At 41.6% G+C, this 26,601-nt stretch overlaps 1 protein-coding gene across 3 annotated transcripts in view; it reads left to right on the top strand.

Annotated features, from left to right (window-relative positions):
* The window catches only part of PHACTR2 (phosphatase and actin regulator 2), a 143,078-nt gene that overhangs the window by 107,106 nt on the left and 9,371 nt on the right, over positions 1–26,601 (top strand). For 2 of the 3 annotated variants that reach the window (XM_069787141.1, XM_069787142.1), the window contains exons 5-12: positions 7,092–7,328; positions 10,832–11,381; positions 12,584–12,786; positions 14,305–14,461; positions 16,604–16,659; positions 22,971–23,032; positions 24,081–24,218; positions 26,511–26,587. In XM_069787141.1, the coding sequence (XP_069643242.1) occupies positions 7,092–7,328; positions 10,832–11,381; positions 12,584–12,786; positions 14,305–14,461; positions 16,604–16,659; positions 22,971–23,032; positions 24,081–24,218; positions 26,511–26,587 (1,480 nt within the window). The remainder of the gene's footprint in view (positions 1–7,091; positions 7,329–10,831; positions 11,382–12,583; positions 12,787–14,304; positions 14,462–16,603; positions 16,660–22,970; positions 23,033–24,080; positions 24,219–26,510; positions 26,588–26,601) is intronic. The other variant, XM_069787143.1, reaches the window with a different exon arrangement.

Below are 26,601 nucleotides of genomic sequence, written 5' to 3'. Positions count from 1 at the left end.
GTGCATCTCACCTGACAGGTTAATCCTAGGTGATTTTTTTTATGGCAGATGCAGTAGGTATGCATTACACCCACACCCACTGGCAGAGCAAGGAATTAGCAACCGCAGAGTGCAGGTTTGCTAACACTCACAGAGCATGAAAATCAGAGCTGAAGCAGGAATGCCTAGGTCACTGTCTTCTGCTCAGACCATAAAACATGCTGGTACTTCAGATCACAACCCTCCATCATGAGAACTGAGATAGGTGGCGTGAATACTAGCCGGACAGTCGGGAGCAATGGATGCAAGGAGTTCATCTTTAGTGAGGCTAATGTTAGGCTTTTTAGAGTCATGAGCTCTTATGTGTAGATCTTGAAGGAAGTTATATACACTTTCCATGTTTATAAGACCTGAAGACAGGATTAATTCCTGCTGTTTAGTAGCATGGTGTGCTGCAGTTCCAACTCTGGCTGAATCAAAATATTCAAAAAAATGCATCTCAGCCCCTGAAAGTTACGAGGTTATTTCAAAATGCTTTTATAAAATGGTGGTGGTCTTTACTTGCTCTTTTGTTGAAGTGGGTCTTGAAAATGGCTTTCTCATATAAATATGATGACTGTTGGAGCTGGAAGCTTAAAAAAGACAAGGGATACAGGCACATTGTGGTAATATGGTGAGAGTTGGCAGCAATGCGTGGTAGAATGTGGAATATGTTACGAGTTAAAAGAAGTTAAAGGAGAAAAGTTGTTTCAGCATAAGCCACAGAAATACAGTATCAACAGGGCAAACAATAGGCTCAGCCATGCAGTGTAAAAATGAGTTAGGCAGAAGCGAGTGAAGAAGTTGACCCCTGAAAGCTGTTCCCTGTGCTGCCAGGCATTTCCATAAACCGTGTACCCATCTGCTGCCTGTCAGCTCACAGGTGCCTTTCATATTTGGTGAAATAATTCCCTTTGGCAATTTAATAGTGTAACTGTTACTGTTTGTAGTAATGATGAGATGTCAGTCATTCAAGCAGGGTGTTTAAAAGGAAATTTCTACTTTATGGCAGGATAATAAGCTGGTGTTCCTATGCCATTTATAGTAGACTGATCATCTCAGGTTTTCTGATGTCCTTCAGTGAAGGAAACAGTTCATAGTCCTGTTTCCAAATGAATTCATGGGATACATGCACATAATGTTTTTTCTCCACGGGATAACTCTAATATCAGAGCTGGCAAAGGTTCCAGGTCTTAGTATGTTGGGTTCAGAGGTTCTTTCCTCTATACTTCATCTGCTCTCCCTTAAATCTGCCATTAAATTTAATCTTTTCTTTTTCTCATTGGTAACCAAAAAAAAAAAAGAAGGTTGGAGGCACAAGCTCTGGTCTTACGAGCATGCACCGTTGCTGACTAATGCTTTAGTTTGTCTATCAAGGAATGTTCTTCAAAGTCAAATTTTCTATGTTCCTTGTCTCAGAAGTCTTTGCTTTATTTCCCCAAAGTGGAACAAAACCTGTTGAATTTATGATAGTAACTCTCATCTTCCAGGGTCTCAGGCAAGAGCCTGCTTTCTCTCAGAAGACTAATCCTGCAAACCATTCACTGTGAGAGACAAGCAGACTTTCTTCTCTCTTGTGTGCCTACCTGGCTCCCTATACTCCTGAGCTCTGTAGATCATTGATATGAGCACCATACATAAAAGGGTTTTTCTTTTGCCTGACTCCCAAATAATCTCTCACTCCATCTGAGTTATTTGCTGGCTAAAACTAATTCTTCTAAGAATAGTATATCTTCGATTCATCACCTGAACAGTGTAAATGAGGCTGAATCCAAATCTTCTTGAAAGGAAAGCTACTCTAGGTAAAGGTGTATTTGGGCAGAGCCTGGCCACTAAGTCAGCCAGGCTGGCTGATGCCAGTGGGCTGACGTGAGAGGCATGGGCTTTCACCCATAAAAGTTGAGTGGTAGAGGAAAGCTTGTGATTTGTAAAGCTGCTATATTTTTTTTCTTTCATAGGAAAGAGATCCTAATGTGACTCCAGAAATATGATTGTAGATGTGATTTTAATGAACTAACCATTGAATTATTTGATCATATCTATACAGAAAGTGCAAGGGAACGTAGAAGCCTACATGCCTTTCAATTTCCAAGTCTCCCATAGACCAAGAAATGGTAAAAGCATGCAGCTGACAGTGAAGATGTTTTAGGTATTCTCTCTTGGTTTAACAGCTTACCTTTTATGCTGAAGTTGGATAGTTAGCAATGTAAAATGACAGGCAGTGGGGTTTTTTCCTTTCTTATCTTGGAACCAACGCAAAATATATGAATGTAGTTGCTTTAGGTCAGATGTTACACCTGTCCCTTTCTCCCCTCTCCTGTTTTCTACACTGTCTCTGTTACAAGACCTTTTGCACATGGTGCTGTTGTCTGCAGATGTACAGATCTGCTCATCCATCTTCAAGAAGGATGAATTCGAAACTGCAGAGAGCTGTGAAAAGCATCGTGAGACAGCTGTTCTTGTTCAGCCTAGCAAAACGGAGCCTGAGAGAGCCTGAGTGCTTTTGATGAATGTAACAAGTTGGTATGTAGCCAGGAGAGAGCACAAGTAGAAAGGAATAAACAGTGGCTTGAAATACATTTAAACTGGAAATTAAAGGAAGCTTTCTAACTGTTAGAATGGGTCTTTTCTTGAACAGAATTTTAGTAGCAATAGCAGTAACAAAAAATGGAGCTGGTTAAATCTGAAGTTTATGAAGGGATTTGTATGAGTTGACCACCTGCATCAGCACAGTCAATGAGTCCAAAAAAGAGACAAAAGACACCTTGTCTTGCCCTGTCTTCCATGTTTCTGAATGACAGCTTCCTGGGTTTTGTTTAATCAAGACACAGCTCTCTGCATAGGCTGGAAAGGAAACTCACGATTCCCAAAACTCTTACTGAGTTTCATTTTGCAGGGTGTCATCCTGCAAAAGACAACAAAACATATGTTATTTCCAACTTCCATTTTAAATAGTGTTACTCCACTGAGTTGTGCTCATCTTCCAGGAGAAGGGTGCTTTGCAGTTGATGTAGATTATGTGCTTGTGCTGCAGCGCTGCTGGTTTTCCGTGAGCTATCTTCATGTCACTGCTGTAGCTGTAGAAACAAAAATACCAGTACTGTATAACAAAAAGTAAAGAAAAAATTATTGTATTATACAACCCAGTCATGTATGGCTTCTGAAACTATGCCTAGGAATTTCATAGGTCCATTTGGTCCAGAGTTTGCAAAAGGTCCCTCATTTAGCTTCCAAAATAAGTCATCTGATTTTCCAGTGCATATGGCACACTGGCATCTCTTTGAAAGTCTTTGAGCCTTGATGAGTCTCTGTAAGAGCTGTTGTATACTGAGTACTTTGTAACCCTGACCATCATTTAGGTGTTTACATAAGAAGGTTTCTTAAGCTTTCTTAAGGGTCTGGCCCCAATCACAGTTTCTGGGAACAAGAAAAGCTGGTCTCAAAGTGAGCTTTCTTGAAAATCTGGCCTTTGGAAAATTTATTCTAAACATAAACATATTATTGATCCAAATGCTTAATGAGACATTAACATTTGCTTTGCTTTCCTATTTAAAGAGTAATTTATAGATGGATTGCTTTTACAGCAGATGTCTTGATCAAGGCAGCAGTGAATAAAAGATATTCCTATCTGATGATCTTTTGGAGACCTTTTGTTAAAAGGTCAGTTTGTGATGAACAGATGTCTACATTAAGAAAAACAACAGCAATAAAAATATATTGCAGCTGGTACTGAGGGACCTGGGGGATTGGCTTGAACAAATAGATGGGTCTGAACTGATTCAGATGCCTCCTTGTTTTGGCAAAAGGTGCAAAAGAAAGAGCAGGCATGAAGACCAAGGGTCCATATTCACACCGAATCATGTGAGGGAGGTACATTTACAACATAATTGCATCTCAAGCCATTTACAGACATCAAACCATCCCTGTCACTGTTCAAGATCAAGCCACTGTTGCTGTTATTACTTATTTGTATTACTACAGTACTTATGTATATACCAGCAATTTATTGTAATGTCTTACATAAATGCAGAAAACCACAAAAAAGTTCCAATGGACTTGCAGTAAAAGGGAGGACACTGTGGTTAGGCACTGAAAAACAAGAGGGGACCAGACCAGGATAACAAGCACAATGCCGGCAGCCTAAAAATTGTCAGCTTTGGCATCGCAGCAGAGGGAATTTGAGGGAGGACAGTCGATGAATGTTCAGAAAGCCTGAGGGGCAGCAGAGGAAAAGCAGTGAAAAGCATCTGCTTCAAAACTTGGCTTGTCGCTGGCAAAAGCTGGTGTCATGGACTGGTCAGGTAGGAACTGGAAATCTGTATCTCAAGAGTACATGAGAAACAATAGTTTGGGCAAGATCAGACTGACACTGAGGGCAGTCAAGTTTATATCTGATGAGATAAAAAAGATTAACAAAGATAAAAATGACAAAGCTAATTAAGATGCCAAGAGGGTCGATATGGTCCAAGGCAATCATCTTCACTACAGCTTTTCTCATGGCTATGAGCAAAAAGAAGATTCATTGGTCAAGGCCAAGAAAAGGGCATGTATGTAATCAAGGGGAAGTCAAGACTTGATGAGAACTGTAAGCAACTGAGCAGATAGGATGCTGCTGTGCAGAAAGAGTCTGCCAGTTTTTGATGTGATGTGCATAACAGTATGGAAAGAGCTGTCCTAGATAAAGATGATATCCCAGTGATGACAAGGTATTTCAGCTATAATCAAAGTTATATAAATTGCCAGTTTTAATCACAACTGAATTCTGCAAGCAAGAACTTTGATATGAATGAACTGTTCCAATTTTGGTTTTCATTTATAGTTTTCAGTTATTTCTCTAAAGAAATTTGAAAATTATTAGTCAGTTGTCACTAAGATGTGATTATTTGCAACTAAGTAAAGCTTTAGCCTTGTATTTTGTACTGTTTTTATGAATCAGAAGATAAATTCTAACACAGTTATAGTTTAATGTAGATTGAGATTCTAAATAATCGCTCTGTATTACTTTAGAATATGGTGAATGATGTATTTCTTTTTACTAGGTTATCATTCTCTTTTTAATATTTTCTCTACTAATATAATGGGAAACAAAACACAGTAATGGTATGTAGGTGTTTAAGTCCTTCAAGATCTTCAAAATACAAAATCTTCTCTTGCCATGTTTGTTATTAATGGAATTAAAATTTTAAAATGCCCTGCTTTTTCAGAATTAAATCAGTTTTTCAGCTTTGAATGAAGGTAGGTATAATTTCACAAGGAGATGCTCTTTGCTATAAAAGAGGAGAGCAAAATGTAACAAACATGTATGTTTCTTTCTTCTTCTGAAGTCTTTCTCTGGTCCAAAGTTTTCCCTGGAAAACAAAGAGACAGTAGAAGAATCTGTGCTCGAAAGAATCTGAAAGCTGTACAAGGTTGCTATGCAATGGTTCTTGCAAAGCATTAGCAAAAACATACTAGTCTATAATGGACTGGAAATAAAGGAGGAAGACACTGGACAGTTAATGTTAATTCCTTCAGTTCATGAAGAGATATATGTCTGTATGTTGCTTTTAATAACTGCAGGTGATGCTTTAGGTTCATGTTAACAAGCCTTAAGCTAGAGGTTGAAAAGGCTTTGTTTCTGAGATGAATGTCATTGTTGTCCAACACATGATTTGTTTTTCATCTACTAATCTTAAAATGAAAAGGTGCTGCTTATCTCTTGGGAATCTTTTACATGGGAAGGAAGAGAGCCGGGAACAGCCATTTAACGTGCCTAAGAGTGAGGCTTTAATAGGAACATACTGCAAGAAATTAGTTGGTTTCCTCTCAAGTGATAAAAGAGACTGTTAGAAGTCCTTGCAGTATTTGCTTGGCTCCTTTCTTCCCCAACCACTGTAGTTTTTAGTAACATGCAAATAAAACCCATACGATTCTGATGGTATGCTCTTGCTTTTATAATATCCTTTTTCTGGAAGGTTTCGGAAGGCTATCGTGAGACCAGCTGGGCAGAGTTGGTGTAATTGAATAGATAAAGATTCCCATCTGGGAACAGGTAGTCTTACAACCATAGCAATTATGTTGCAAAATTTATGTTGACCGTACATGGCTCACCTACACTAACATTACAGTTGGCATTAGGCGTGCACTTTTGAAGTGAATTTCCTGGTCATCCCCACTTACTCTTCTTTGGTTTGCAGAGCACACAAGCCAGGTTTCTTTTGGATGAAACTAAGCCAAAAGATGCATTCAGGATCTTGTGCTCCCACCACTACTGGGCATGCAATCTACAGAACTAGCCTGAAGCTAGTCCAAAGTCAAGTCTCCTGAAACGTATATTGTGGACATTGGGTCCTCAGTGCTACCTCTTTCACTCTACAGAGGCATTCCTATTGCTCAATGCAATGTAGATAGAGTCCAAATTCCCATTGACTAAGGAACTGCTGAATCTTGGAAGGGCAGTCTTGTAACAGTACCCAAAGAGCTTGCAGGAGAGGAGAGCATTCCCATGGCAAATGATATCCTATTTGATTTAGCTTCATCTCTTTCTGAAGAGTAGGAATACCCTGGGGAAGATACCCAAAATAAAGTTGCTATAAGCAAGCAGTCTGCAGCTTAGGAGAATGGGTTGCTTCAGGGCAAAATTTCAGCTGCATATCCATGCCTGAACCCAGGGCTGAGAGAATGGCCCTGTTCACATTCAGATTCGCATGAATCTGAGTTTTATAGCCTGTTGATCTCAGAGGGCTGGAAAGAAGATGAGGGAATTTGTTGGGGTAAATGGCTTTTCCCTTGTTTAGTTTGCAGCCAGCAGTCTAGTTGGGGATACTGAACGTTAAGGATGATCCTTGGAGGTCTAGAATAGATGAGACTGACAGAAGTGCCAGGCAAAAATCTTCCATGAGAAGGACTTGAATTGAGATGGACAGTAATTTTTTTCTGAGATAATACTTCAGTAAGAGGCAGGAGATGAAGGCTTCTCTCCTGATTCCCAAGAGCTCAAGCAGCAAAAAGTAGTCATTGTTGTCAAGCTTGCTGTTGAATGTACGTGGCATATGTCTGTGTCAGTTGGCTTCTGTTCACTTTCTTATCCATAGAGAGCACTACTGATCACTGCCCAGAAATACCGGCACCCCATGCTCCACCACTACCCAAGCCTAAGCCTAAATCTAAAAAAGCTCCACTACCACCAAAAAATGCTATTGCTGCTTCCACCACCACCAGCCATAAGAGTAACGAAGCACCTCATGCTAAAAAAAAGGGAAAGGCTCCTGCTAAGCAGCCTCCTCTCCCACCGCCCAAGCCAACAAGTCACAGTGCAAATCGAGAAGCTGGTGAGTACTGCACAGGCAGTGCCAGTTATGGTGGGTGCATGTGCATGGGGGTGCTTGGCTTGGTCTTAAAATAACTTTTGCCTTGGTACATAGCAGCGTTACTAAAGAGCATGCCATGGATGTTTTTAGCTAGCTTCCCGCTGAGCTCGGGTGCTGCTGTCTGCAAACACCCCAGACAATGGACAAATCGTTTCGGTGTTCAATGAAACACCAAGCACATCAGAGACGATATTGAATTCCCAGTTCAAGTGTGAATGCTGGCAACAAAATGACCCAGAGAACTGCTGAAGAATCAGCAGGGAAAAAGGTGACTTCTGAAACCAAATAGATGAGTTGCCCCAAAGTAAAACTACTTTGGTATTGCTGTAACTTTCTGTTGGAAACGTCTACTATTCCAATTCATTTGACAAGATTACAAGATCTCAGAGAGGTAAAGGATAAAACCATGAAGACATCTTTAAAAACTGTTGAGTAGCAGTTGTTTTAGCTGAAAAAAAAAAAAAAACCAACCTCATTAGAAATGGCCAGGCTTCCATGAGCTGTTTGATGGCTTGCTGTGATGCTAAATACACACTGGAAGTGGAAAATGTCAATCATCAGGCACAGAGCAGATGTGTTTGTCACTACACTTCTAAATCAGCAGTGATGCTAGATTAAAGATTATAGGCAGCCATTCTTAAGGTACTGATCTCGAGTTTGAATGATTGTTCTTTAGATGATGACCAAAATTAAAGCATCCAAATATAATTTGAACACAAGCAGTATTGTGATGAACAGACTGTATATATGCATTGGCAAACTTATACAAGCCTTGTGTTTTCAATCCTCTGTCACTCTTGGAAAGCCCTTCAGTCCCTCCAGTTTTCTCTCCCAAGTATACCTCTTCATAGCTTGCACATATTGGCACGTTTTGTATTTGAAGCACACAGAAGAGGACTGTTTGAAAACATTGCAAGACTGCTAGAGTTACAATAATAACTTTGCCGTAAAATATCCATTAACTTGGTATTAACTGTCCTTACTACATCAGATGACCACAAGAATAAACATTCTGAAAACCCAGAATTTGCTGTTGTATTTCACATGCAGCTGGAAAACTCAGTTCTTCCTAGGTGAAGGAACTTTATAACAGCAGACCTTTCAGAAACAAAACAACCCATCACATAAAGAAATCTTTATGCCAGTGGTTGGTAATAAGCTCTCAGGTATCTGAGTTCTTAAATTAAAATACATTCAGATTCCAGATTTGTCTTTTAGTAGCCTTGCTGAAATGTCATGCAATGCTGGAGACCACACGGGTGTGAAATATATCCATGTATCCCTTATATAAAATAGTACCTATTCTACTGGTAATTTCTTCCAACAGTAAAAGTACATTGTGTTCATTTGAAGTGGGGCAATACTTAATAAATAGAGCTAATCAGGAGCAGTATTAGTACAAGAGGTTTGTCAGAAAGTGAACACATGATTCAGGCAGTGATCCAGTCCCATGAAGGGGAAGAGGAATATAAGTAACTGAGCCACAGCTCTCCTGCGGGCACCACAGCAGGTTTCCAAACTGAAAGAGTGGAATTGGGATAAGGGGACTTAAACATGGGCATGGACACGTGCCAGAAGGCAAATAACAGCCATGAAATTTTTTATTTAATCAAAATTCAAATCTTCTACTGAAAAAGAAGCATGACAGAAAATTGTCAGCCAGCCCAGTCAAAACCAACAATAGCAATAGTACTTTTGACCCACGTGAAACTGTAGGGGTTTTTTCCCTGGGAGAAGTCTTTCAAGTTTCTCTATCTGATTGCAGGTCCAGAAAGGTTCTGAGGATAATGTAAGGGTTTTTTCAATGGAAACTTCTTTAGACATTTTCCCAGCAACAATTATAGTGTGGTTGTATATTTGTATTATGTTGGAGTTCTTAACTGCAAGCGTGTAGCTGCTTCTGTTGACCTCCAGCCTGTGTTGAAGTGCTTTGCTGGATTAGAACCAGAGCCCTTTCTTACTACCAGCTTACTCAGAAGGGTTACTGTGAAACAATATGCAGATTAGAGCCACCATCTATTTCCACTGCAATTGCAAACTGCTGCCTATACCATTTCTTTGCTTCTTTTTGATTTGCTGTTAAGTCAGTGATTTGTACTTTATGTGGATGATGAGTGCGGTATCAGTAGATTCGGTACAGTGCCCGTTACGGTCACCTTGCAGCAGAAAAAGGGACAGTGATTTGCCTGAAGTTTCTGTGGGTTTTTTCAGATGTACTGAAAGCCTCACAGGATTTTAAACGTTTATCAGCCGTAACACTCAGCTACAGAAGAGGACAGTATAATATGTCTTTTGAATTATTTTCCATCTTCTTTGAGACTGAGAACAGTCTCACTGTGAAAGCTATTTTTATATCGTGAGCTTATTATGGCCGGTATCTGTATTTTGGTTCTATCCCAATCTGCTGGGGTTTTGTTTTTATTTAAATGCTTATAAGTAAAGTAGGCCTTTCAGCAGATTTCTGTTACAGCTTTCTGTTTTACTCGGTAAGCTTAGCTACAGGGCTGCTGTGTAGCTTTATAATGCTTTCATTTGTTCTCTGGAGGTTAATGCATTTTTACTGTAGCAGAAGTATTTGAGTTGGATGCATTTTGATGAAAAGGACTGAATCATAAGATGGTTGTCATTTTTTATTGCTTTTTAAATGAAAGTCACAGGTTTGAAACTCCCAGTCCAGGTGATGTGTGCATCAACACAGCAATCAGAAATGTGGCTGGAATGCACATGGGCATGCAGGCTAGCTGAAATCTCTTGCAAACTTGGGCATTATACATACATGCTTCAATATGGTAAGTATCACAGGATTAAACAGCAGCATCACTGGCCAGCTTGTACAGCTAGAGTCAAAACGTTGTTTCACTACATTTTCAAGGCTACCTGAGTTGGTCACTGGTAAGACGAACACCTTCAGTACATACAGGAGGCCTTCAATGCCTCCTCCCTTCTGGAGATCATTTGTGTAGAGTGGAATTGGTGGTTTCTGCCTCTGTTTTACAAACATGTCCAACTGGACTTGCGAGTACATCTTGTTTTGCTGTCCCTCTGCTGCTTGCCATTATAACATTGTGAAAGGTAATTGACTGATATCCATAATGGTACTGAGGTGTTCATTGAAAAGCATAAGGAAAATCACGGTAAACACGTTTGGAATAAGGAGCTGACTTTTTAGATGATGTCCAGGCAAGTTGTAATGGGCCAATGCAGAATGCTAGAGTCAAACTCTCACCTGTTTGTAAGGTTGATCCCCTCCACTGTTCTTGGGCAAGTATTCATCATTTCAGTTTTTCCCACCTCAAAGGTGAAGTTTGAGCTGCAACATTTACTCATCTCAAACATACAGATGAAGGATTGTAGATGTATCAAGTGTAATTTTTTTCATTTTCTAAATATCAGCAGAAAGAAGGGTGCAAAAATAATATATTTGCAAGACTGTAAAATGCCTTTTTTTTTTCTTCTTATTTTAGCTAGTTCCTCTCATGCAAAAAAACCACCAGTCTCCAAGTCCTCTTCTTCACCATCTCCTTCGTCCACATCATCTCATCCCAAAGGCTCTAAGGAGACCTCCAGCAAATCAGGCACATCAGGGACTCCCAGGGGCAAGAAAAAACCCGGGAAACAGTCAGCCCCACGAACAGCGCCAGATGGGGCTGCTGCTTCCCCCTCAGGTGCCACAGCCAACAGGTTGGAAGCAAAGGCAGAAAAACCCGAGCCTGAGCAGCCTTCCATAGTGATTTCTGAAACGGAGGACGCAGACCAGCCGAACAAGCTCATTGTCCCCCCTCCTCCCACCGCTGCCCCCCCGCCACCTCCACTTCCACCTCCCTTTCCTGCTGCAGCTGGTCAGCCCGCTGTCTCCTCCGATGCCCAAGATGTGTCAGACGACTGCGTGGCAGGGCCGGCTGGCCCCGGATCAGATACTAAACCTCTTCTTCAGACTGAGCATAGCATGGACGAGAGCCTGAGCAGTACGGCCCTAGGCAGTGGTCCAGATGCTAGCAGAGAAGACACAAAAAGGTAAGACGGTATGGCTGTCGTGGGTGGGTGGTAAGACCCATACCGAGGAAGCCACATTTCTTCGCATAAGGGGCACCGTAGGCACGTGGGGATCTCTTCTGTTTCTTCTGCTGACTGGTAATAGTTTGCGTTGCATCCCAGCACAGTTTGTTCCTTGCCAATGCCTTTGAGCCATTCACCTGCAGTACCTCATATTTCCCCAGAAGGTCATTGCTCATAACCTGCCTCCTATGTCGTTGCGTGGCTTAATGTGACTGCTGCGGTCAGCAGTTCAGCTAGTAGCTGGTAACACTTTTATTTCTCTCTCATAAAGGCAAACAAGAAATGATGCTGAATTACAAGGGGGTTTTTACTATTTTGTGGATATCATTAAATATCTCACTGCTAAAGCTCTCAATTCAATAGCTGAATTTACTTGCACACTTGAAAATGACAGTTTCAGGCTTCGGTTAGTAGGTGTTTGGACTGTCTAATAGCTGCCTAATAGTTTGTCTAAGTCTCAGATGCTATAAAATCTAGTCAAGAGAAGGGTCATAATTACATTTTTTAAGGAAAACAGTTGGCAGCAAAAAAGAAACTGGCTTATTAATCTGTCTTTTCCCTGCCACAAGAATGAGCATCTTTCATAACAACCCAAGAGGGTTTAGTCTAGACGCCAGTGGCCTAGGGACTTTCCTTTAAATCCTTGCTGGTACATCTGTGCCAGCATTATGCTCATGTGCTGCTTTTCCCTTTGCTCTACCCTTCCTTTACGTAAAGATTTTCCCAAGGCAGAGGGCACTCTGCTGCTGATTTCCATGTTAATCGGTGATGGGCATGAACATTTTGGACTCAACAGCAGTAAAAACTGTGTTTACAGTAGAGTTAGGCTTCCAGAAGAGGAAGCTTTGCACTCCCATCCGCTCTCTGACTCGCTTTTGTAGTGTTGGTCCCGTCCCACAGGAAACAAAAAAGAATTAGGGTTTTTCCTTGTACAGGCTTTGCAGATTGTTCCAGATTGTTTGCATCTTTTCTCCTAACATACCTACACACAGATACATGTACACATCTGCATACTTTATATATTTAAGTTTTTTAGAAAGGAGAAGTTACTTTGAATAACAGGACTTTTATTTTCATACTTGCTTATACAGTCTGTCTCCCATTTGTGTTCTGTGCTGCTTGCATTAATGTGACACCACGTCTGCTTATTGAATTAACAGCTTGGCTACCAAAGAAGACCAAGAAGTGGAGGCACCTGACCAGGCACGCTCTGAACTGGTGGAGGAGGCTTCTGACGCTGCTGCCCCTCCTGAGAGTGAAAGTGGCAGAGAGAGCCACAGCAGCGACTCGGACTCCGATGGGCCAATACTGTACACGGATGATGATGACGACGACGATGATGATGATAATGCAAGTGCTGAAAGTAAGCATCCCGCTGAGAAGTTGCAGGCTACCTTTTGCACATTGTGTTATGTGAGCATGCACAAGGCGTGCTAATGCGAAGTAATGAGAGGTATGGCTGCATAGGATGGTTTTAGATGATTTAGTATTTCACCACTACTGAGAAATGACTGTCCCGCTTCTCCCAGACAATTGTGATCGTTGGAGCACCTTAGCAGACAGAGCAGGTCACAGTGGATTACATCTAATTTTACAGCTTTGAAATTTCATCTGGAGTCATGGCTATATCATTTGGCAGAAGTGCTTGCTGCTGCTGAAGGGGGTTGTCCTGCTCACCTTCTGCCTAATGCTTGCTCCCAGCTGTTCATTCTTCCCTTAGGCCAGCGCTCATGTTTATTTTTGCAGTGGTGGCTGTTGTTGAGGAGGGCAACCCTACCTCTACCACCTGCAGGGTGGCCTTATGTCAGAACAAAATGACCGTCAAACCATGGCTTGAGAGCCTTGCCCGCAGCCGTTCAGGAGGAGGTGCTTCACTGGCCTTAGTGAAGAAGGCCTGAACACAAAAGTGCTGTGTGCCAAAGGGGGGTGAGAGAAAATGAACATTTGGGGGTTTTTTCTCTTGGCTATTAGTGCAGCAGAAGGTAAAGCACCAGATAGCTCAAGAGGCTGAAGTCTTCTGCAGTTGTGCGTTTGGTTTGAATATGATCCAAAGCGGTAGCAACCAAAAATTCATGTATTCAGACAGCAGCACGATGTCTTATGAGAAGTGAGCTGGGAGCCTGTGGTTTTACCAGACTGCCTTAAGTGGTGAAAATCTGGCAACCTAGGACATATGTAGCCCCCTCAGTCAGAAGGTCAAGAGACAAGGGAAGGAATAAAGGCTGTGAAAAATACCCTTCCTTCCACAGCTGGCTGAAGCTAAGGCTGACAAAATTGCATGGCCCTTGTCCCTACTGTTATCTGCTTTATGGATGAAGAGATTGCTTTGGTGCCTGGGGATTCCTGCCTAGGTTGCTTTACAAGCACTCAGAGCACTTTCTAAACTGTATTTTTTGTTGTAATTTACAAATCAGTTAAAGATGAGAAGCACCGTACAAGAACTAAGTGGTATTTGATTGAAAAAAATTTGAAAGAATGAGGGAAATGATGACAGCACGAGACTAAGCCATTTAAGGCTGAAGAAAAAGAGCAGCACGTTGCTAGATGTACTAACTAGATAAATAAACCAACCTGTAATGTACCAGACTTCAAAGACACTCAAGCGTAGATTTGTCATTTTTATCCTATCACTTCACAGATGACAAGTGATGTTTGTAAAACTCCTCTGTCAATTTGGCTGGTAGCTTTTTCATCCAAGCCTTTCAGCTTTTTAATGTTTTGAACTGAGCTAAAACTATTTTTCTTTTGATGTTTATTAAAATTCCTCTCCTGCATGTGGGAACAAGGCTGCTTTGGGGAGGTATTAAGGTTCTTACTCAGAGTTTGTGTCTGTAACCTAAGCATGAATGAACTAAATCTACCCTCCTCCTCCTTTCCTCAGGCTCTTTGGCAAGTAAAATTCGTCGTAGGGATACTCTTGCTATCAAACTTGGCAACAGACCATCTAAGAAAGAATTAGAAGACAAAAACATCTTGCAGCGTACATCTGAAGAGGAGAGGCAGGAAATCAGACACCAGATTGGAACGAAGCTAGTGAGGTATCTATATTACTTTGCACAGTAAATGTGATTTCACTGGGCAGAGGTGGAGGAAGAGAATCAAGAACACTGGGTTCACGTTTTAAATGCAGCCCAATATGTGGTGCAGGATATTTATGGTACAGCTGTCTGGAAAACAGTATTTTTATTTCTCACAAAACTTTAAAATGTCAGTAATGCATTTTTGTTCTGCAAGTAACAAATCTGAGAGCTTCTGGGTTTTTGGGTTGTTTGGTTTTTAAAAAAGAAAAGAAAAAAGAACAGGATAAGAGTGACTCCATAGTAATTGGTGCCATGGTTCAAGCTTTTTCTCAGATTGGTTAGCAGGAACTTGCACTTGTATATACCCATCTCAGATGGACTAGTAGTTCCTGACACACAGAGCATGCCTGTGCATGTTTGTCCCTTCTGGCCCTCCCCATCCTCCTCCTGCCCTCTAACTCCTTCATTGTTCATGTGCTGGTTCCAGCAAAAGAAATGGAAGGAGGCTGACTTTGTAGGTCAGTGTTTAGTGTTTTACTCTGCCCACCTCTGAGGCATGTCTTTCTCATGCTGTTTAACTGCTGTGCAATATGTGTTACTTTCTCTTCCTGGACTTGAGAATGTTGCATAAAAAATCACTAACTTTCACTCGCATTTTTACAAGCTTTTTAAAAAAAAACCCTCATAAATGGTGATTTTGGCTTTCGTGGTCTCTGAGAATAGACTACAACATGTCTGGATTTTCCCAGACCTGTCCTTGTTTCTCTTGTGCTCAGAAATGTTGTCCAGGCAGATTTGGAGGATATCCTGTGTTTGTTGGAGATTTCCAGATACTGGGTAGTCCAGCACAGAGTACAGCAGACCTGCATCAGCACTTAGAAGATGAGCTGAGTTGCTCTGCAAACCGGCTGGCTGGCTAAGTCGTTTATTTCATCCCTTAACCATCAGAGCGATACATCTATTGTGTAGAGCTCAAGGGTCATTTTTCTTCTGCTGATAAAGTAGTGTGGTTGTTATCACCGCTCTCCTGACCGAATCCCAGCTCCGGTGATCGCATCCTGCTTGTCGGTGCTCCCTTGGAGGCCTGAACTGCAGAAGTCGCTCCGGTTCCTGCCCCGAGCTCCTTGTGCGAGGGACATTGCTGCTTCTGCCTGGAAGCTGGCGCGCTCCCGCGCAGCCCTGCTTTGGTAGCAGGAGGCAATGTCCGTGCGTGTCAGGGCCGTAGTCACGCCTGAAAGCACAACCAAGTTTGACGCCAGTTCCTTAAAAATTCCTGGTGTGGTGGTCAGCATCGAAGACTGATGGGAGACCTGTTCCCACAGCTCGGTCAGGGTTGGGTCAGGTCCCAGCCTGGGAATTCCTACAGCCGGGGCTGGTTACATGGGGTAAACCTGCCGGTCCTCCCCGCCAAATCTGAAAGTCCAAGCATGGTTTGAATGAGATGGGTTTCATGAGGCCGAAGATAAACTGCAGTGAGTGTGCTGGGCAGAGAGGCATCTATCTTTAACAAATCCGCAAAATTAATTTTACAGCTGAAATTTTTCTTGCTCCTTTTTTCAAGTGGACAAGTGAACCTGTTTAGTAAACATAGAGACAATACCAACCATGTTCTCCACTACACAAACCAGAAAATCAGTATCTCAGGGCTGGTCTTTTTTAATGGCAGTTGTTATATATAGGTAACTAAATAAAATTAACTTTCAGTTAAAACTCCCAATTGTGTTGTACATACAAATCAGTGAGGAATGCACAGCTTATGTTGGTTGGTTTGTTTTTTTTAAATAATTAATAGGATTTGCATTCAAAATATCTGAGAATAATCTTACAATTGCAGAGCGAGCTTATCATAATTACAGTGCTTGGGGACAAAAAGGTTTATGAACTCTTTCATAAGAGGGGGTGTTTAAATTTGCTGGTACAATTTTTGTAGTACTATGCAAGTATCAGTTATTTATGTGTTTGAGTGGCAATAGTACATCTTTTAAAACAAATGGCCACTCGATACTGCGGTTACATGCACAATTATTATAACTGTGTCTGGAAATTGCCTGTGTTGTCGAATACCTCTGCTGGAAAAGAGTAGCATGCCCATATGAGAAACACCTTTTAAGCTGTATTACAAATCATAATGTAAATCAGTCACTTACTTTGTTCTCACAGGAGACTTAGCCAGAGGCCTACAACTGAAGAACTAGAGCAGAGAAATATCCTAAAGCGTAAGTATTTTATTCAGGTTTCAGCTAGTATTTACTTAGAAAGTGAGCATATGTTGGATTCATATGGAAGCCTATCATTGTTGCTGTAGTATTAGAGCCTGGAGAGATAACTGGAGAGAAATTCTGTTCTAGAAAATAACCTGTCGACACCAGATCTATATGGTAACCTGTAACAGTAGCTGTGAAAATGGCATATATTCAAGATGCTGAATTTGCTTGTCTTCTTAATCCCACTTCTTGAAGCTGGTCCGAAAGACCAGGAATGACTTAGATACCCCTTAGAAGTAGTTCTAGGCTGGTTAAACTCCTGCCTAATTTCCAGGAGGAGAAGGAGGAGGAGGAGGGAATATCAGTAGGAGGCAGGGGTGGGATATAAGGGCAGAGACTGGAAGGTGGAGTAGAAAGAGGAAAGGTTCAAGGGCAAGTGAATAGGTATATGCCAATTACTTCAGCATGCTGGCCTTCATATCCACTTCTGACATCTTCTGTACTGAAACTTGCATGAGACATTCTCGCTGAATATCTTTCCATTGATTAAATCCTTCCTCGGTATCCCTCTTGAAAAATTTAAGTCTATAATTCAAATAGTCAGGGCAGAGGAATGAAGTACATTGGATGTTTACCCTCTACACCTATTCTCCCATTTACTCATGTTGGTTTTGTTCTTAGGCTGGCAAACACTTCAGAACAGGCATTTTTTGTCTTCCTTTATGAATCTTTCCGTAATATGGACATTACCTAAACACATACTGTAACAGTTGTCATGCCCAGCTCCTCTAGCCCTGTGTTGATTCTGCAAGGGTAGCTAGTGCTTGATGCTTAAGTAGAAGAAGTAAAAAACCAAAATGCACATGGAAGCTTTTCACACATAGAAACAAATCCAAAACATCATCTATTCTTAAGGTGTAAGAACTTTCTAAACTTGGTGTAACCGAAGGAGTAGGTATACTACCGTTAATTTCCAACAATCATTCAGAAAAGTTGGAGTTCATCTGTGCAGCCCTGGTGCACAGCATGCTAATGAAAGAAAAGCAAATGGGCTGTTTACCTAACAAAATCCGTGGCCTGATCATTCTGTCACCTGCTCAGGCCAGCAAATCAAGGAGACATAGCAATTATCGGCTTTCAGGCAACCACCCATGCTAATGAAATCCCACTGCTGTTGTCTAAGCTCTCAAAAGCCAAATAGTGCCATGTCTTACTGAAAAGGGAAGCTACAGTTTCTGCATTATGGTGCACAGGAGAGGGGTCAGGGGACTCCTGTCCAATACATAATGCAAATAGACCTTCTAAGACATAGTTTCTGAACCTATAGATTGCATAGATAAATAAATTTTGAAGTGTGAACCTTTTTTATGCGATACACTGCTCATGCTGGACTATGTGAGAAAGGTAATTCCAAAACATCTTTGGTGGGCCAGGGCATGGCGACTGAGCTGGGAGCACCAGCTGGCCTTCCTCACTGCCCTCTGTCTCGCTCGTCTCAAGGTAACTAATCTAGCAGCCAACCTGCGATGTATTTAATATCCCTTTTGCTATTGTTTATTCCGTTCACTGATTTTGCAGTAAGTAGCTCAAGACTGGAAAGCAGTTAATAGATTTCTTCTGTTTCAGCTTGTTTACTTTAAGCTTTTGGCAGCGTACCAGGCTGTGCACTCAATGCCTCCTGCCGTCCTCCCCTGCTGCTGCCGGGGGGCTGTCTTAAAGAGGCAAGGGAGAGCAAGAAATAAAGGCTGGGAAGCAGCTTTATAAATCACAAAAAGTCACAGCGTCATCGACGAGCATGTGGAGAATCCAACACTGCTTTTTGCTCATCACCAAGATACAAAATATTTTGAGTTGACAGTGATCTGTAAAAAGCAAAGTGAACCAAAGCAAGCCAGGGTTTGTGGTGACAGTCTGCCTCAGAGCCCTTGCAGGGTGCAAGTTCTCTCTCAGCTCTAAAGCACTCATATTATTTATCAAAATTATTACATTCCCTTCCTGTGGATCATTTGAAAATGTTTACATCTCTTAAATGCCTTTGTTGTTGCAGGCAGCTTTTGTGAATAAGTTGGGATTTCTTTCATAAAGCTTACTTCCTCCTATTTTTAAGCAGTGGATGGGGAGAAGGGGTTATATTATTGCGTGTATGTAAACTACAGCTAAGGGAAAGTATTGTATTGAGTTATATTTGTCAGACTTTGAGGTTACATTAAGTGGTAAAGGTCTAAATGTTTATTTCAGGATTAAGTTCAGCCCAGATCTTTTAAGAGGTTCAGAAAAAGTCCATTTTTTTTCCTTTTTTTGTATTTCCAGTTAGTGAGGAAGTCTGTCTTGCAAGAAGATTTGTTTTGATAATACTTCCAGATAAACCAGTTACTGAAAATCCTGTGACCAAGTACTATCGCAAGACATTGCAGGCAGATTTCTATAAAAACAATTTGGATAAAACTATCCAGACTCCTGAGTCTTCTCACACTAAAACAAAGTTAGGATAACTGAAGAGTCCACTTGAAGGAATAGATAAAGCCCCGTGGTTTTAATAAAGGCAGGTTTCTTGTGTGCTGGCTTTGAGCCAGTAGTATTTATAGTATTGCATTTTGGCAAAGAAACTTTTTATTCTTCCAGGAATTTCGGATTAAGATAACTGTATTTTTTCCTGTATTTGTAAGGGACAGTGAACTTCTTGTACTGTGCACCTACATGCCTGCCAGTACTGGCTTTGTAGAAAACAGGGTTTATAGCTCTTGATGCTAGTTAAGAAATATTAATGGTTATCTTTGCTTGTAAAACCAGGAAAGAGAAACCACTTTGTGCATTCCAGAGCACTGCAAGAGGCAAGCGCTTTGTTTGTCTTTTCTTTCTCTTTCCCTAGCAAGCCCGCAGAGAAGTCTAAACATAGCTAATCCCACAGGGACACAATGGAAAGTTCGGTTTCACACTCCGAGAGTACTTTCTGGTCAAGAACGGAGCAGTCCTCAGGCAGAACAATTTCTCTCATCTCTTTTCCCCTTCTGCTATGAAACAAATGTCCCACAGAACAGAAGGTGACCAGATTTAACATGGCAAAACCTGCAGGAGCAATAATGTATAGATGCCAGGGAATCTGCTTGTTTGGCTTTGACCGGTGGATTGTTTAACTCGAAGGCCATGATAAGTGATGCTAAACAAAATTGTTTCAGTTAGGAGTCAGCTCCCAGTTTGACCTGCTAGGAGCTGCAGGCAGGAAAGGAGGGAAGCCATAGTTTTGCTGGGATCTAACTGGAGACTCCTGCAAGCAAAGGGTGCTCGCTGGGCTGGGCCTTTGCCAGTAAGGCAGCAGCGGGACATCTGAGGAGGGGACTTGCAGCTGGGAACTCTGTGTTTATGTTTTCTTTCTCCACATCACACAGATTAGATCTGCTTTTAAGGTGGAAAGCAGTCAGAAGTATGTTCCCGTGCATTAATGCGTTCCTGTTTGGGCAAGTGAGTCCGTTCGTACCTGCAGTCAAAACTTGGCCCTCCGGCTGGAATTTTCCACAACACCTGAAGGAAGCAGGAGCACCAGACCCATTATTTTTAGCACCACACATCTTCTTAACTCACTATGGCAACTCTCAAAACTTTTACCTTAAAAGACCAAAAATAACGCTGTAGGTTTTACTGTTGGTAGGAATTTGTATCGGGGCAGTGTTTCTGTAGCACCGGGCTTAAAGCAACACTGCCCAGCAGGCTGGAGATGGGAAGTAGGTGCTTTAGGTATGAGTCAGTGCCGTAGACAGAGGGCCATTTGCCAAACAGCGGATTCAATATCTTAGCAGCAGCCACCAGGTTTCAGTCCCTTTCCTTTAGCTCTTGTGTTTTATTCCTAGAAGTAAAACAACTCGAAGGTACAAAACACATGCTGCCCCCTGACCTCTCATGCAGAAGCCTGCGTGTTCCCCATGGGTTCGATCTCCTCCTGCTTTGACCAGGAGTGAAGGAAGCTGCTGGTGCCTGGTATCTGGTGTTAGAATTGTCTTCCAAAAGGTGGGCTGCTAGCTCTCCTCAACAGCCTGCTCCAGGACCTGCCTGGACCCTCTGCCCAGCAGCTAAGATGATGGACTTGCTCCTCTCCCATTTGTAGGTGGTTTCCCATGTCCAGCCATCCCTTTGTGCAGTCAAACTGCTACCCACAGGGAGGTAGCTTCGCAGCATGGGATAGGCAGCTAACCTTCAACCTTCCTAAATGTCCAGATCAACTTTTTGGAGTTACTTTATCCTCCCCCAGAATATAGAAGAACTATTTCAGGTGCCCATGCTGTTGGTAGTTGTTTCTTAAGGTATGCATTAAGCAATGTGAGTTCCTATTTCTTACATCAGGCGTCTTCTTGCCGCTTCATAGGAGATGCTGTGGTTTAGATAGCAAAGAAATGTCAAGATATGAATAATGCAGAATGTATTTTACAAAGTAAATTAAGGAAAAAGCAGTACAGCGATGTGTATATCCAGCTACATTTTCTTCTGCTGTGTCTGCTACTGGAGAATTTCTGAGGTAGGACTTAAGCAACTTAGTTCATTGAAGGGAGAAATTTTTTTATGTCAAATGATTCCCAGGTGAATGGAACCCCAAATTAATAGTTTGTGTTTAAGTACCTCAGTTACTATGTCTATTGATTGCAAAGATAGTATGTTTAAACAAAAGCCTATGGATCATTGTCTGTCCTAAAACAGCTAGAGAGCTTTTGATTTTGTTAGGTGAAGATGTTATAAAAAGAGTTCTCATTTAAAGTCGTAAGTCTTTAAATACACCCAACTTGTTTATTGATATATTAATAAAAAAATTTAAAATGTAGATTAATCTTTAACTCTCCATTCTTCAGTTTTAGTCAGTTTACAGTTCCTCTATGGAAACAGGCCATCCATCTCTTCACCGTTTAAGAGAAAAGCTATTAATAAACCATAAATTACATCCACATTTCAGTATCTCAGTAAAATCACCATCAGCACAAGTTCCAACCTAATCCTGGCAGCAAGCCTGTGTGATTGCATCTTGCTGATGGAAACCTGGGGTTGATGTTGGACTCTTCCCACAGAGCAGGTCTTGGGCTGGCATTGCCTTTTTCCTACTGTAACTTTCTTCTTTTTCTTTTTTATCATTTGTTCCTCTTCCCCTTTCCTTTGTATTCTTTTTACATGCAGCCTTTGAGTTAGCAAAGGAGATCTGCAAGTACCACGTGGTGTCCTGTTGTAATGTTGCCTCCAGTGTATCAGTCATGATACAGAAGGTCCTCTGCAACCAGGTTGCCTGTGCTACCACAGCAGGCTGGCCATAGCAGACAGGGCAAATCAGACTATACCAGGATTTAAAACTGCCTTTTCATCTATACAGGTTGGCTGCATCCACAACAGACAAATTAATTCCTTTAAATTTATAGTTAGCCTTGAACTGCAGTGTGGAGTCCATAACCACCAACCACAAATAAAACAGGATCAGGATTTTACAGATATCTCTAGGTGGGATATTTGAGCCACCATAAAGCTAGCTTTGCGTATAGCCGTCAGAGGTGGACTGAAAAGGCAAACAATATCCTTCAAAATGTACATCAGTTAAAAAAAATGCTGAGTCTGTATGAACATGCCTTTGTAAGTGTGCTTTTCACTGGCACTCAAGAAATCCAGTTTGTTTAGCACAGAAATTTGTTAAAAGCACATTTCTGTCTCATGCCCAAATACATTCAAAAAATGCATGTCTTTTTCTGCTATACTTGTTCATTTGGTCTAGCTAGTGGCCCTTAACCAAGAGGGCTTGAATGCTGAATCATTATAAAACTAGAAAAAAAATTTAAAGTAACAAACCTAATTTGCACTAACAAATGACAGTGAAATGAATTCTTATTGATTGATTGCATCCTGTAGCAGCAGAGGACACTTGGCTGATTCAGATACTCAGAGAAAACTTTTTTCTTGACCCTTAGGAATAATTAGACTCTTACTCTAAAGTCAATAGGTGGCATGTTGGAAGTAAAAGCAACAGTGATTTTAATGTTAGGACAAGTAATTGAAATATTAGGCAGCTCTTTCAGGGTAATTCTTGTTTGCTGTTACACAGAAAGAAAATTACAGACGCCTCCTCTTTGCTGTGTTCCTGACCCACAGTGGTGACTTGAGATGTCTACAGAATCAAGGGAAATGAGGATAGGGAAAAGAAATGAGAGCACACAAAATCCAAAAAACAGACAACACATGCAGAAATATGAGGAAACATGAGCCAGGACTTGAAGTCCTGAAGCTTTCAACCAAGAGAAATACACAGTATGTGCAGTTATAATACTTAAATATTCACTCCTTTTTATCTCTTCTGAAAACAGAGAAGAATGAAGAAGAGGAACAGGAAGCCAAAAGAGAAATAAAACGTAGACTCAGTAGAAAGGTGACGATGTGTTTTTTGTATTGTGTATTTGTGTACATAGGATTATTTTTTATAAGATTCTAAAAATCAGTGTATATATATTACTGCAAATGTCCATCAGTCATGCACCCAGATTAGAAATCTGTTTAAAAAGCAGTACAAGCCAAGCCCATCTTGGGGGAAGCTCCATCCTGTCCAGTTTCCCATACCTGGAAAAGCATACAGAGTCTGGCCATGCTTAGTATTTGTCCATGTCAGCAGGGGAGAGAAATGACGCGTGTTTCCTCTCTGAGCATGAGCACTGCTGTCACGTATGTTCGAGGGCAGCCACACCTGTAGATCCACTCTTCCCTGGAGCAGTGAAGAGGGCAGCAAAGCAGCGTGGGCCCTAAGAAATCCCTTCACCGTTCTTCTAACCACGTCAGTGGTCTTGGCCGCTGCAGGTGGGATTGCACTCATTGTCCCTGGAAAGAAAGCAGTTATGGATCTGCTGCCCTGACTTCGGGAGCTCACTCTAGGAGAGGATGGGGGGAGTTTTCATACGTATCCCTGGTCTGCCCTTCTCTGCAAAAATAGTTTCCTTAATGTGATCATCCTTAGTTAATTAAAGTGAATATTGTTTGAGGTGACTGAAACCGTTTGGCATCATAATGACCCCCAGATGTTCAAAACCAATTTTTTTAGTTAGGCAGGCACCTCCAAATCTTGCTTATTTTCAGTATTATAGTTGAACACAGCAGACTGTGTTATTGTTAATGCAAATGGACCTACTGTCTAGTGGGGCAAATGGTGTGACAGTTGCAAAGTCACAATTAATATTCCAGGGATAACTGTCATGATTCTCTGTGACCTGCCTGATAAAGACTATTTTTATAATTGAAGAAATTAGGTTGTGCTGCTTCTCCATTCCTGTGCAATGCTCCCAGGATGGTGCCTTTTTTTAGACACCTGAAAGTGACCCTATTTAGAAATACCATTAAAGTTCTCTTGAGATTACATCATACCCTCAGTTTTTATTTTATTTTATTTCATCTTATTAAACATACTATTTTCTGCCTCCCGCTTACAGCTCAGCCTGAGGCCTACAGTGGCTGAACTTCAAGCAAGAAGAATCCTTCGATTTAACGAGTACGTGGAGGTCACAGATTCTCCAGATTACGACCGTCGTGCTGACAAGCCTTGGGCCAGGTTAACTCCCGCAGACAAGGCAAGGGACAAATGTAGATTATAAGAAAATACTTGCATCTGTCACTCTTGGGGAGCTTTCCTCTGGTTTACATTCTCTTGATGCCAGCATCACGAATGACATCTGCTGGAGGCAGCGAGATTGTCATGGTACTACTGTGCATCTACTGCTCGCAGCTAAGAAAACCCACTCAGGTGTTTATTAGGAGTGTAGTTGCCACCTCCATTACAGCAGTTCAGGCCAGAATTTCTTGCATTTTTAAAGCCTTCCTAAGCCAGGTACACACTGTTAGCAAAGATGGCCACGGCCTGTGGAATTCAGGCAAGGTTTCTGCAGGCAGAAGCCTGTGTCACTGCCACCGAGAGTTACTTTTGCAACTTATTCAAGTGAAAAAAGGTAGAAGCTGCTCCATCCTCCTAAGTGTTCTTGGCCACAACTGTCGGTGCAGGAGCTGACCATATGTGTGCAGCACACCTTCTTGGGAAGTTTGCCCCCAACATGCTGCAGCTAATAGTTCTTCTGCCTAACTACACAGGATGAGACAAATGACTCCGTGATTCTCTTTTAAAAAACAGGTCACTCAAAGATTACCATAAAACACTCTTCCATTTCCCTCCTATACCACTTCATAGGAGGAAAGCTCTAAGGATTTATGTATAAAAAAGTGTTGGCCCTTTTAGCACTGGGTCTGAACCAACTTTTATGGAAATCATATGCGATGTGCTTGGCATGAAAAGTGATAGGTGCAAGAACCCACTGTCTTTTAGCTAAGGACTGTGAAGAACTGATTTTATTTCAGCTAGTATTTTAATATTAATGCCAGCTCATCTGACAATCAAAGGAGAATCTCATATCAAGTCAAGGTGGTGACATGAAAAATGTACCCAGAAGCGTTTGTCAGTGTTGGTTCTGGGAGGTGCTGAGCACTCTCTAGTCCTCACATAGTCTGTGGGAAGTTAGAGCACCCAGCACCTCCACTTTCACTTAGGTCCAGCTGGGTAAACTGCACTAGAAGAAACAGTGGGATTTTCCTACCTACTTGAGGGTAGCAGTTTTTAATCTCAATTCATTTTATAATGAACAGGTGCCCAAGGCTTGTTCTGTGACCCCCATGTTTGTTGGCCTCAGCAGAAAGGCAGACCCCGGCTTGCCTGGAAACTCCCTTGCCCTTTTTTCCCAGGGAAGTTATTTTTCTAATTCCAGTGGGAGTAGAAAATTGTACTGTGACTATATTACGGAGCTAGAGCTCTGGTGTCTTTGCTGCTGATTCGGTGCTCAGAAAGAGCTGTCTCTCTCCTAGCTATTACAGCAGCCTCGTGTAAGCATGCTGTTGTGGCTAAACCATCCCCTGCTTAAGATGAAGTTTCTCATTTATGAGACAGCAGTCTGGTGATGCTATAATTTTATCATCCTGCTTGTCTGTTCTGCATTGAAAGGCATGCACATCAGGTGAGATTTCTTTAGCGATTAATGAAATGATACTGCTTTAATTTAAAATGGTGAAATAAAAGAGTGAGTAAGAATAAACTGTCATTTCATTTCACAGTGAAGGTAGGAAAGCATATGGCATAGAAACAAAAATCCTTGTAGTATATATTGGTCTATTTCAGAAATTGTATTTGTTACTTGATGAAGCAAATCGCTTATCACTCTTTTAACATAAGCAACAAGGCATTTACAAAGTGCACTGAATTTCTGCTGATCTTCAGTATCTGCCAACCGAAAATGCAAGCCTGAAATGTCCAAATATTTCATGTAATTTTACGTAAACCTAATCAAACCAAGTGACTAATTCCACTTTGAAAAATGCTATTCATCTTGTATCCCTGAAGTCCTGTCTCCAGTGGGGAGATACAAGGCCCCCGCTGTGTGTACAGTGCCTGTGCAGGCAGCGTGACTCACCAGCTCCTCAGGGGCTCTGCCTGGAGATATAATCCCCTCCTGGCTGCATAGTCTGCAGGTGACTGTCAAGGTAACCCAATCCCTTGCCCAGTTTTGTCTGTAGCGAGTGCCATATTTCAGTGGGGGGGTTGGTTCACCTGTTGCAGTAGATTTGGTGTTTCTTTCTTTATTGTTGGTGTTTGATGCTTTGAGTTTCTTTGTAGTGTATTACTGCTCCAAACAGCTGTAATTGAAAAAAGTCATTCATGTTGATGGTCAGAAATGTGTGAGAGCTGTGGATTAAAGTATGGGAGACCAGACAATGGGAGCTGTAAGGGAACCTGCAAGAGTAGGGCCAGGTTCCTTTCAGACTCTTTACTTTCCTTGAGATTCATATTTCTTACGGATGCATATATCATTGTTGTTTATTAGGCAGCAATACGGAAAGAACTGAATGAATTTAAAAGCACAGAAATGGAAGTACATGAGGAGAGTCGACAATTTACCAGGTGGGTGAATCTCT

The sequence above is a fragment of the Haliaeetus albicilla genome, chromosome 7 (genome assembly GCF_947461875.1).
Source record: "Haliaeetus albicilla chromosome 7, bHalAlb1.1, whole genome shotgun sequence".
Lineage (NCBI taxonomy): Eukaryota > Metazoa > Chordata > Aves > Accipitriformes > Accipitridae > Haliaeetus > Haliaeetus albicilla.
This window is presented reverse-complemented; position numbering and strand designations above follow the sequence as displayed.